General features: G+C 47.9%; 1 protein-coding gene across 1 annotated transcript in view; it reads right to left on the bottom strand.

The window, feature by feature from the left end:
- ATM (ATM serine/threonine kinase) overlaps positions 1 to 12,491 on the bottom strand; it is a 1,586,045-nt gene that overhangs the window by 166,852 nt on the left and 1,406,702 nt on the right. The window contains exon 58 of the mRNA XM_085621514.1: positions 2,300 to 2,465. Within this exon, the coding sequence (XP_085477640.1) occupies positions 2,300 to 2,465 (166 nt within the window). The remainder of the gene's footprint in view (positions 1 to 2,299; positions 2,466 to 12,491) is intronic.

Raw genomic sequence — 12,491 nt, 5'->3', positions numbered from 1 at the left:
GCTGGGGTCGCCCGGAGCAGGGCGGTGGCGCCTGGCAACGTTCCTATCCACAGGAGGGACTGTGGAGGGCTTGGACCAGGTGCCCTGCAGAACGTCAGTGAGGGCCTCGTTAAACGGCAGCAGAGGCTCAGTGGAGCTTGCTGAGGTTTGAAGCACCTCAGTGAGGATGTTGGTCCTCACAGCCACGGCAGGCAACTCGAGCCCAAGGGCCTCAGCCGCCTTGCGCAGCACCACAGAAAATGCTGCACCCTCCTCCGAAGCCACGGTCGGAGGAGAAGTGAATCCAGCGTCTGGCGAGGTGTCCAGCCCGCTGGCCTCCCCCAGTTCATCTGCCCAGTCCTGAGAAAGCTGTGACTGAACAGCCAGAGGGTCCTCGAACCCCTCCCAGTCGCCCCCTTCTTCCGATTCCTGATAAACAGGAGGAATGATCGGAACCGGACTGTAGAGATGGTAGGTCTCTAGCGGCGTCGGATGCGGCGTCGGCGGACGCCGTGCCGGCGTCGGGTCCGGATGAGGGCTAAACTGGGGCGTCGGCGTCACAGGCGTCGGCGGCGCCGGTGACGGCGTCGGTGGTTCAGGCGTCGGCGCCGGTGGAGGAGTGACAAGGTCAACCGGCGTCGACTGGGGCCCAGGCATGGGCCCCGCGGGGACCTGCGGCGTCGAGACCGGAGCCGTCGACGGCGCCGGGGCCGGAGCCGCCGGCACGCGAGGTCGCCCAGTCGAGCCCGCGGGGCCCGAAGGCGCGCCAGCGGGCGTCGACGGCGGGGCCAGGCTCCTCATGGCCGAGAGGAAGGCGCTGATCTCCGCCGGCGCCGCGTCAGCCCCAGGGACCGGAAGGTATGGGGGCGGACGCGGCACCTGCGGCTCCGCCGGAGCCGCGGGGGTGGAACCACTTGGACCCTCGGCCGAGTCGCGCGACCGGCGAGGGGAGTCCGAAGAGCGATGTCGCCGCTTGGACTTCTTTGAGTGTTTGGACTTACCCGACGACTTGGAGCCCGACGATCGATGGTGGCGTCGGCTAGGGCTCCGCGAGCGATCCTTGGACCTCCTCCTGGACCGGGATCGCGCACGACGCGGAGCCGAGTGGCGAAGCTCGAGAAGCTTGCGGGACCGCTCCCGCCTAGCCTTCGAAGTCAGGGCCTGGCAGTCGTTGCACGACTCCGCGTCGTGGTCGAGGCCTAAGCAATAGAGGCACCGGCGGTGGTGATCGGTCACCGACATCAGTCGATGACAGTCTTCACAAGCCTTGAACCCAGGCATCCTACCGGCACCAGATGTCGACAGACAGGGATCAAAAATGATCAAAAAGAGTTAGTCAAAAAAGACTAAAAGGGGTAGCTCTCCCGGATCTGCGCTTACTGGCGCGGAAAAAAGAAGAACTGACGTCAGCGCGCGAGGGCGGCGTCTAAGTACTCCGACGACGTCATCCCGGCGCACGACGCCGACGACGGACGCGGAGCCGCAGACGACGCCTAGCGACGCGCAAGGGGTATTGCTGACGAAAAATCTTCCGGATCCAGTCTGACGCCTGGGGATATTCTAAGGTGAGGAATCTAACTAACGTGTTTCTTTCAGATACTAATTTCAAATGTGACTTGGTTTCTAACATTAATGTCAAACATGTATGTAAGTGCTATTCATATCTTACTGAATACAACTATCTTTAACATGAACGCAATGCACGTGGCAAGGGTTCACATTGATATAAGTAATCATTCGCTCACCCAGCACACAGTGTTAGCTTCTCAAACCTTCACCTGATTTCAGTAGTAAGGCGAGGGTGGCTGTCAAACAGAGAGATTATTGTTGTCAATGATGACCCTTTTGCTATTTTGTTTACCACCTGCTGCTAGGAATCTGCAGCCACTTTACTTCACAAACAAACAAGACTCGGAATGCCTGCTTAGCTACATCTTAAGCAGGTGTCAAGCAACTAAGATTTGATTATTTTAACAAATCACTACAGCAATGGAATTTTCATCTAGCTTGAACAATTCAAACATTCCTCACTGATAATGGGAGATAGATAAAAAGAGAAAAATAATGAGATGACAGTGATGTTAGGGCCATTACACTTTAGCATTACACTAAGTCCCTGGCACTGTGCCATGTGTTTGAATCAAAAGCCCCTACACAGATCATCTCACTACAAATAGTTCTCGATATTATGTTAGGCAGAGTTTAAAATGGATACGGAACAACAAGAAGAACTTGAGAATATGTGAAGCAAATGTTGGAACATACTGAAACTGACATCCACAACAAACTGCTATATTAGCTTGAGAATAGCAACTCTTACCTATGGATGAGGTAGCCACACTGCGTGTGTAGGCCAAACGTTTCTCGAACCAAACAGCAGGGTCTAAGAACTTCTCCATGCAGAAGTAGCGGAAGACTGGTCGGAAATTTTGGCAAACATCAAGGAAAGCCTGATGTTTCTCCTCAAAATGCCCTCTTTGGACCTCCTTAAAACATGATAAAGAAAGATGTTGAAAACAGAATCAAAAGTTGAGTACCAATTAGATTTTAACTATGGTCTGAAGGTCCAGTTATCCACGCGACAATTAAAGTTGGCAAATATTCATCTGCTACTATCCCTTTATCTATCTCTAAAACTCTTGTTGACAAGATTGGTGGTGTTAAGTTGGGAGGCAAATGATCTTCACTGATGGTTACCATATTTGGCTAGTGTTGCCTGAATAGCCATATTACAAGGAATCTCCAACAAGCTAAACACTTATAAGTTTGTTTGAAACTAAAAAACATGCAATCAAATTTCTTTATATTAATGTTTGTAGGGGGTATTGTAAAATGTAGTTATAAAATAGTGGCAAAAGTACAAGGAGTATTATTTGGATGTTAACAGTGAGCAGGGAGCAAAATGGTGGCTAGTGGGAGAGGTGATAATGAGCAGTGATGGGGTAGATCTTCTCTTTATATATGGTTTACAGGACCGTAGGAACAGTCCTTTTGTCGATAGGCCTCTTGTACTGAAAAGGCTTGCTGTCTGATTTTTTTCTATCTTGCAAATTCCTTGTTCGCAGTCTGGCAATATCTTGGTTCTTTCTATGGCGTTGTCCACATTCGATGACTAGTTCATAAGGCAGATTAGTTTGTTTTTTGTTTTTGGTGGCCTTACAGGCTATACAGCTTGTCATGAAGTTTATGCAGGTGGGGTAAGGCGTGAGGGGTACTGAAATTCCTACAGTGTTGGGGTGATGTGATTGAAGTACAAGTTACTTACCTTTGGTAACGATGTATCTGGTAGAGATGATTCTAGCCGCAGATTCCTTAATGTAGAATTATCCTCAGGCGTGAGACTGGACCCGGAAAACTTTCTTGCCCAGTATCTATGCGCGCCAGGGGGGCGGCACCACGCGACTCCGCCCCGACGTCCTCTGTGGGCGTGACGTCAGCGAGGTCACATAAGCCCCAACTCGGCGCAAAGACGTCAGTTTGCTTTGGAGAACTCTTCTGCGCCACAACGCGAAGCCATCACAACAAAACTGAGGAAAGCATGGGAACAGTGTGCGAAAAAACCAGAGAAACAAAATAGAGAGAAACAAAAGGTGAGGAACAGCACCGGTTGGCATCAAAGCACCAGAAGGCTAAAACAGCAAAGCCAGAGCAGGAAAAGAGCAGAGCACCACTCTGAGGAACAACTGTGCAAGCCAAGGCGATAGCACCAGGTGGCACTAAAGCACCATAAGGCCAGAGCAGCGAAGCCATAGCAAGAAAAGCGCAAAGCACCACTCCATGGAACCACCGTGCAAGCCAAGGTGAGAGCCATCCTGGAGGCACAAGCATGTGAAAACATCGTGACAGAAAGAGAGAGTGTCTGCAACCACAACCACAGAGTGAAGGGCCACAAGCCCGGAACAGAGGAGCAACAGCAATCCATCCCCAGACTACAATGCCAAGCATGGCCATAACCCCTGAAAGGAGTGGGAGGTCAAAGGACAGGCAAAAGAATCCCCAACAAAGAAGACCGCAAGGGGATCAGAAACTCTAACAACAGAGGGAAAAGAGCAAAAGTAGGCCCTTAAACTGGAGAGAAACTAGCTGGAGGGATGCCTGACCGGAAGAAAACAAAGAGGACACCCACAGAAGACAAGCCACCCAGAGGGAGGCGACTGCAGAAACCCAAGCAGAGGGTCCTTGCAAACCAGGGAGGATGGGCAGGTCGTGAAGGAATCTGCGGCTAGAATCATCTCTACCAGATACATCGTTACCGAAGGTAAGAAACTTTTACATCTGATGGAGACTACTAGTCGCAGATTCCTTAACGTAGAATAGATACCCTAGCCATACCCACAAGGGAGGAGGGCCTGCGAGAGAGCTTCCCCACCAGGAGAGACACAGGGCCCCAGCAGGGGACATGCCACAGGGACAAGAAGGGAAAGGCCAGGATATCCTAAGCCCAACCAAGGGAGAACCGCCCAACAACCCGCAGGGGCAGACAGCGCCCGAAAAAGCCCCAAGGAACACAAGGACCACCTCAACCCCAGGGAGAAGAGGTAGAACCGAGGCAGGGCCAACCGTAAGAAACACATATACAGTGACAGAAACTAGCTGAACACACCGCAGCCACAAGCAGTGGACAAGGCAGGAACGGCTCCACAGCCAAAAGCGCAGACGGAAGAAGAAGAAAGGCACAGTTGCGCAAAGCGCAAGGGAATACATTAAAGGCCACAATGGTGGAGCAGAACAAGCAGGCCTGCACGGACATGCACAGCCAGCAGCAGGCAACACCACGGAATGGCGCACCCAGGACAAGCCAGACGCCAGCCGAAGGCAGAGGCCAGGAAGGGCCAGGACACACCCCAAAGGAGGGGCCCGTCCAGAAACACACACACACTGACCCACGAAAGAAGAGGAACAAGGCAGAAAAGAAAGAGAGACAGAGGACGGACCAAGCCGTCCACCAGAACACAGAAGCCAATGAAAGCCAGTCCCCCCTGAACACCAGACAGGGGACCAAGCCGAAACACCGGCAGAAACGCGGAACCGCCACAACACGATGCCGCAGACAGCAGGCCAGAGTGGTCTAGCGACGTAGCGAACAAGGAGAAGGACGGACCTGGGCGCAACACAAGCTGCTTCAAGACAATCGGCAAGAAGATCGCACCTGCGACATACCGTGACGCCACGGAAAGCAAGGAGCCCGTAAGGGGCGACCACACCTCCCCAGCACATGACACAGCTATGTAATAGCTACAATTACCCCACATAGAGTATGTTACGTCCCATGAAACATGGGAACACCTCTTAGGAAAAATTTCCGCAGCAGAGGACAAACAGAAAGACCTTGCCAATCAGCCAATAAAGAAGACACAGAAGGCCTAATCTCAGGACCTACACGGGCTTACCAACAGCCAAAACCACAAGTCAAAAAAGGTCCGGACCAGCAGCCAACAGCACCAAAGGGCCAACGGAAGTACCCTGAAGGTACAACAACCATACAGAATACACAAACGGGTCTACTCGTTACTATGCCCCAGAAAACAACGGGAGAACACCTCCCAGAATACAGACCGACATCCAGGTAACTGAGGAGGAGGAGGAGGAGGAGGAAGCCCCGCAAGGAACCTCTGAATGGCAGAATCCACAGGGGGGTGAAACAAAAGAGTGCCATCGAAGGGAAGGTCAACCAGCCGCTCCCTAACGATCTCAGGGAAAACACTATACCTCAGCCTTGCATGGTGACGAAGGGCCACTGAAGAAGCCATGGTGCGACCAAGCACCTCAGAAACGTCCAGAGCCGAGCGAAGAATTAAGGCCGCCAGCTCCCGGCCATCCAACACATGGTGCCGCAGATCAGCGCAGGCACCCTCCTGAGAAGCGGAAGATAGAAGGGACTCCGACGAATCCCACAAGCAAGAAGTGGCTCTTGCCAACACACAAAGCGTGTTAAGCGCACGCAAGGCAGCACTGGAGGAGGTGAAGATGTTGCACCCCCAGGAAACTAACCACCGGGCCTCCCTTAACGGGGGAGACAACACCGATGGCAAGGAGGGAAAGGCAGTCTGCAGAAGAGGGCCCCTGGTAGAAGGGTGGAAGGAAAGGCAGATAGGATCATGTGGAGCAGGACGGTGGCGGTGCAGAAGCGGCTGGGGCACCGGGTCCCCCGTGGCAGGATGCCCCCAGGCCCCCAAGAGAGAATTATGGAGCGAAGCCTCGAAGAGAAGAAGCAGCTCCCGTCCACCAGAGCCCTGATGGAGAACCTCCAGCAAATGATCCGCGGGGAAATGGGCAGCCGGGTCGCCCATGCGCAAAAGATGGAAAGATGTCAAGGCATACGCTTTCCCACCCTTTGCCATGATCCAGAGAGTTCTACAGAAAGTCAGACAAGATCAATGCTGCCTTGTCCTAATAACCCCTTTCTGGCCTTCGCAGGCATGGTTCCCAACCACTCTAGAACTAGCTTGCAACCCTCCCCTTCTTGATTCCTCTTGTAGAGAATCTCCTTACAAACTTAAATGGAGAAGATCACCCCCTAACTCAGCAGGAGTTTCAACCTACTTGCCTGGAGAGTGTCAGGAGATCCAATGAAATCTCAGGGCTTTTGTCAACATCTGCAACACTCCTCGGAGAGTCTTGGGCCCCAGGTACTCACTACAGATACAGCAATATATGGAGATGCTGGGTATGTTGGTGCGTGGAAAGGAACTTGGATTCCTTGGAAGCACCTATTGTTGACGTAGTAAATTTCCTTGTTGAACAATTCAAGCGGGGCCTCAGCTATAGAACTATCAACTGCTATAGATCAGCTATCTCTGCTGGCCATATTCTAGTTAACGGTAAAACCGTAGGTAAAAATGTTATTGTTTGTAGAGTAATGAAGAGTATTCGATTAAGGAGACCCCCTAAACCTAAATACGATTCTCTTTGGGACGTTACATTAATTCTCGATCTCTTTTCTAGCTGGCCTGATAATTCCCAGTTGAACAGTAAATTTCTGTCCATCAAACTCGCAACTCTGCTATGTTTAATCTCTTGTTGAAGAGCTTCTGATGTCAAGACTCTTGATATCACCAACAGATCCAGTAATATGTTTGGTGTCAAATTTGAACTAATTAGAAGAACCAAGACTATGTCTGATTCTATTTTTTATCCACAGTTTGATTTATTTCCAAAACTATGTGTGGTGGACTGCATGAGAGAATATGATCGCAGAATGATTGGTCATCGTGCCCAGGGTGTATATCAATTACTTATATCCTTTGTTAAACCTCATAGAGCTATAACCTCTACTTCCATTGCCAGATGGGTTAAAAATGTCATGATGATATCATGAAGTATTGATTTAAGTAAATTCCAAGCTCACTCACTCAGAGGTGCTATGGCCAGTAAATCTTTCTGGTCTGGTGGTAAGTTGGATGATATTCTCAAAGTTGCCGACTGGTCTAACGCTAGGACCTTTGCACCCCATTACTGTTAACCTATCGAACACATGTCTGATATAGTCTTACAAAGCTACCAACATGCATAATGTAGCCTCCGTTCTTGTAATGAAATTGCGATTCTCCTATTACCATGACTAGAGAATCTGGATTTCATTAAAGATACGGAGGCTAACATTATCCAACCCATCCCTTCCCTTGGAAGGCTAAGGTTTACTTTATAGAATTTTCTCTCTGTGTACCTCTTATTGAAAATGTTTTGTTTTATCTCAAAGCTTACTATTGTAAATTAGTTTCCCGCTTTAATATTCATTTTTTGTATATAATTGTATTTGCTTTGTGCTTTGCTTGCTATTCTATCCTTTCTGAAATTGTTTACATTTCTTTCTTTTTCAGGTAACGTTTCCTTCTTCGTTCTCCTTCGTCCTTCATCTTGTGTTTCAGTTTGAGAAAAGTGTTTAGAAGACTAACTTTCTCCGATGGCAACAGTTCGGCTGGGGGGGGGGAAGAATCTCAAAGCTTTTCGGTTAACAGGGGCACTCGGCAGGGTTGCCCTTGTTCTCCACTCCTGTTTGCCTTGTTTATAGACCCCCTTATTGAAAGCTTAGAGTCCGACATGGAAATAGTACCGGTAACCACGCAGACATATTCAGCCAAAGTTCTAGCATATGCTGATGACTTGGCAGTTTTGTCATCAGACATGAATAGAGCCATTCGTAGAATCAAAGCCATAACGGAGAATTTCGGAGCAATGTCCGGCTATAAATTAAATTTGGGGAAGACTCAGGTGCTCCATACAGAGGTCGGATTGCCATTGGAGGTTCACGTGGAAGTGGTTACGGAGGCAATCTATTTGGGTATAATTATCTCACCCCAAATTTATAATATTCCGACGATCAATGTGGATCCTATACTCGCCTCCTCAAATAAAATCTTGGAGTGAACAGACCGGCTGCATCTCTCCTTATATGGAAGGGTTAATGTTTTAAAAATGTCCATCTTCCCAAAGTTCTTATACCTGTTTCGGGCTATACCAATGCTTTTCCCAAAGCTTGTATACTCTAGAATAGAACGAATGTGCTCACGATTTCTTTGGGGTTATCGTCGGTCTAGAAGGGCTATTAAGTGGCTCTATCTGCCGGTCGATCGAGGTGGCTTTGCTCTCCCAAATTTCTATCTATATCATCTATCCTCGCTATTCCAATTAATGGGGATCCTGGTTTGGGGCAAGTTGGCAGTCCTTGATCCGGCTTTCTCTCCGTCTATATATGAGTGGTGCTTGGGAGAATCTGCACAAGGTTTACTTTTAAAAGTGTTGGAGCCAAGTTACTACAAAAAAACTAGGTTTAAGATCATTCAGACGGCCTATTCAGTCTGGAAGAGGGTGCGTAAACAACTAGGTATCCCAACCATTATCAAATATACACCCTTGGATTCGTCCGCATTACCGCCCGCTGTATTTCAGGATGCGATAATGCGCAGGTGGGCACAGTATGATATTAGACTAGTAGCGGATCTATTAGAGCAGGGCGAGATTCTATCTTTCTCAACTCTACAAGAACGATTTGGTGTGGGGAGGGCTGATTTCTTTAAGTATTTGCAGGTTAGGAGTTTTCTACAGGCCGCAAGGGCGGGGGTGAAATTCCAGCAAAGGCAGATCCATATTTTGGAGTTAATAAAAATGAAGTGTAGAATAGGGCAAATATATACAGAATTTATGTTAATACAACCTGATGATATGGATAGACAGGAAGCATTATGGAAGGAGAAAATGGTGCTAAACAACTTGGACCTGCATCTGGTAATGCGAACTGCCAGCTCCATTTTGCTTTCTGGTAGTCTTAGAAGCCAATCATACATGGCCACATTTAACTTGTATTATACGCCGGGGAAGATAGCAAAATGGAAGGTGGGGAGGGGGACTAACTGTGCCAGATGTGGATATTATGCAGCAGATTCGATTCATATGTTTTTTTTGTGTCCTGCCCTTCAGCTCCTCCTTATGGATATAGAACGGTTCTTGCTGCAAATTTTGGGAATGCCTATATCTGTTACAGCCTCTCTGGTTATGTTTGGAATCGAATTTGGTGCTGTGTCAGGTAGATTATCAACATCTTATAGAGGCTTTAAGTTTATTTGTATGTCAGTATTGAGGTTATGTATAACATCTCAGTGGCTGGACCCGGAGCCCCCGACCTTTATAAGCTGGAGGGCTAAACTAATTTCCATATACAATACGGAATTTGCACTATATAAACTGAAAGGCATGGCAAAAAAAAAAATGGGGGCTGCAATATGGGATCCGCTTAGAATATGGGCACAGCAATGACATTTAATTCTTTTATTTTTTTGTTTATTGCTGTTTTTTCTTTTTTTTTTTGTGTTTTTTCATGTTTTTTGTTGCTGTTGACAAATTATTGATGTAGAGTCGGAAACTTCGATGTATCTCATGTTTTATATGTTGTGATTAGACGCAAATGGTCTGTTAACTATCTTTTTTTTTGTCCTCTCTGAATCATCAATAAAACTTAAAAAAAAAAAAAAAAAAAAAAAAAGAAGACTAACTTTTGGGACTGATTTGCTCTTCTCCACATTTTAAAGAGGCAGATTGTTGGTGGCTCATGCCTATTGTATACTTGTAGTGTTCTATTCTGGAACCCTTTACTTTGTGATGTATGCGGCTGCTTGGAGACTGCATTAAAAGATTATGCATAATGTTAGCCTCTGTGTCATTAATGAAATCCAGATTTTCTAGTCAAGGTAATAGGAGAATTGCAATTCAATTTTAGATGGGCCTAGCATGAGGCGGGTGCCTGACATCCTGTCCTGGAAAAGCATGAGGAAGGTTGTGAGCTTGTAAGGGTTATTGGGTAATGATATTCTTTTTATAACACATTTTATTCAGTTTTGGAAATAGAACAGTAAGATATAACATATCAACTGCATAACAGGCACAGTATCTCCCGATTTTCCTCTCACAAGTGTGTCACATCTTCTCCTCCCCCTGCCCCAGCTCATACTAATTTGGAGTATCTGAGAAAAAAAGTTCATGGCTCCGAACCCCTATACGATCAGATTTCAACATCTAAAGTCCTCACCCTGCAGTTTTGCGTTGTGATAACTATTCCCCTGTACACTGGCCACGCCCCCCTTTTTGTGGGCACCCCCTGGCCTCCTATATTGGTTGCTCTCAGTGCATGCACCAATCAAAACCTCTCCTCCATTTCGTAAAGAATGGGGGGGGGGGGGGGGTCAATCCCTTCCAATGATTTGTGAAATAATTTTTAGTTATTGTGAGCCCCAATCCCGTTCTCACGCAGTTCACAGTGTCTCAAAGGTGTCAGGCATGTGGTGTAGACTTGAGTTACTTTGTGGTCCCCCAGTTCACCCAGGACCAACTTTGCTTCTAAGGGATTGAATTACTGGAGGTGATCGAGCCCCGTGATTTGAGGCGTTCGGGCGTGTCGTAATTGTAAATATCAGCTGAACTGGCTGTGATGCAGGGTATATTAAGACTGAAGGGTTTGATATGTTTTGAGTATTGTGCCTTCCTCAGACCCCCCAGTGTGGAAATATCTATTGTGTCCCACGAATGGAATCATTTGAGTGTTGCCATGTGGTCTAAAAAGGAGCCCGTCCATGATGGCGCCTGTCCTGGGAGCCTGTTCTCCAGGCCTATCACCCTTAAACTCAGTTGCAGGTTTGGATCACAGATCGGGTCACAAGGGGCAGTGATAGTAACATCTTTTCACGGTATAATAAATGTTGTATAGTAGTGCCCTGAAGTGCCCATTTTCTCAGAATCATAGCCTGGGTCATTTTGGGTACCGTGCCACCCCTCATTGATAATCACAAGTTGAGAGGCCCTATACTAGGACTCAATTTCGGCAGCAACAATGCCTCGCCTCATGAGTGGACTTGATGCATTTGTGCGGGACTGGGATTCCAGAGAAATCTGCATAGTACAGACTGTATTCTGAGAAAGAGAGTTTTTGTAGCAGATATGAATAGTTTTGTAGCTGGTACAAAAGCCTGGGGAGTGAGTTCATTTTAAAAATGGCTGGAGCAGCCTATAAGTGACAGAGGGTGTGAAGACCATGTCTACATCAGACTTCAGTATGTTCAGCAGCAGTTGTATATTCATAGACCACACCATCTCTGGGTTTGGAGTCAAATAGATTCCCAGGTATTTAAAGCCTTGCAAAGCTATTGGTATGCTTGAGGCCCATCAAGGGTCTCGGGTGCATGAAGGTATGGGAAAGGTAAAGGATTTCTCCAGGTTAATAAAAAGACCTGATTTTTCCCCCAAAGATACAAAGGATCTCTAGTGCCCTTGTGCCCGTTTGGTCAGTATCCGTCACAAAAATGAGTGCATCGTCTGAGTACAGGGTAATTCTGTCTGAGAGTTCCAGTTTCCACTGGAACCCCGCAATCTGTGCATCGATTCTGATCCATTCCACTAGTGGTTCAATGGTGATGAAAAATAGCAGTGGTGACAGCGCGCAGCCCTGACATGTCCCTCTCTCTATAGGGAATGCCATGGATGTTTTCCGCCGCTATCCGGACATATGCCGTCAGGTCAGTGTAAAGGAGTTTGACGTAAAAGATAAATTTGGTCCAAAGTTAAGTTGGTGAAGGAGAGTTAGTAGGTATGCCCATCCCATTGAGTCAAAGGCCTTGTCTATGTCCGCCAATAGTATTGCTGTTGGTCTTTTATTTATCTGCCAGGGCAATTACATTGTTCAGTAATAGTATATTGTGGCAAGTGGCTCTCTTGGGCATACAGTACAAGTTACTTACCTTCGGTAACAATGTATCTGGTAGAGACGATTCTAGCCGCAGATTCCTTAATGTAGAATTATCCCCAGGCGTGAGACTGGACCCGGAAAACTTTCTTGCCCAGCATCTCTGCGCACCGGGGCAGGTACCATGCGACTCCGCCCAAACGTCATCCGCGGGCGTGACGTCAGCGAGGTCACATAAGCCCCACCCCGGTGCGCTGACGTCAGTTTGCTTCGGAGAACTTTCTCCGCGACACAACGTGGAGCCAGCACAACAAAACTGAGGAGAGCATGGGAACAGTGTGTG

Source organism: Triturus cristatus, chromosome 8, assembly GCF_964204655.1.
Source record: "Triturus cristatus chromosome 8, aTriCri1.1, whole genome shotgun sequence".
Lineage (NCBI taxonomy): Eukaryota > Metazoa > Chordata > Amphibia > Caudata > Salamandridae > Triturus > Triturus cristatus.
This window is presented reverse-complemented; position numbering and strand designations above follow the sequence as displayed.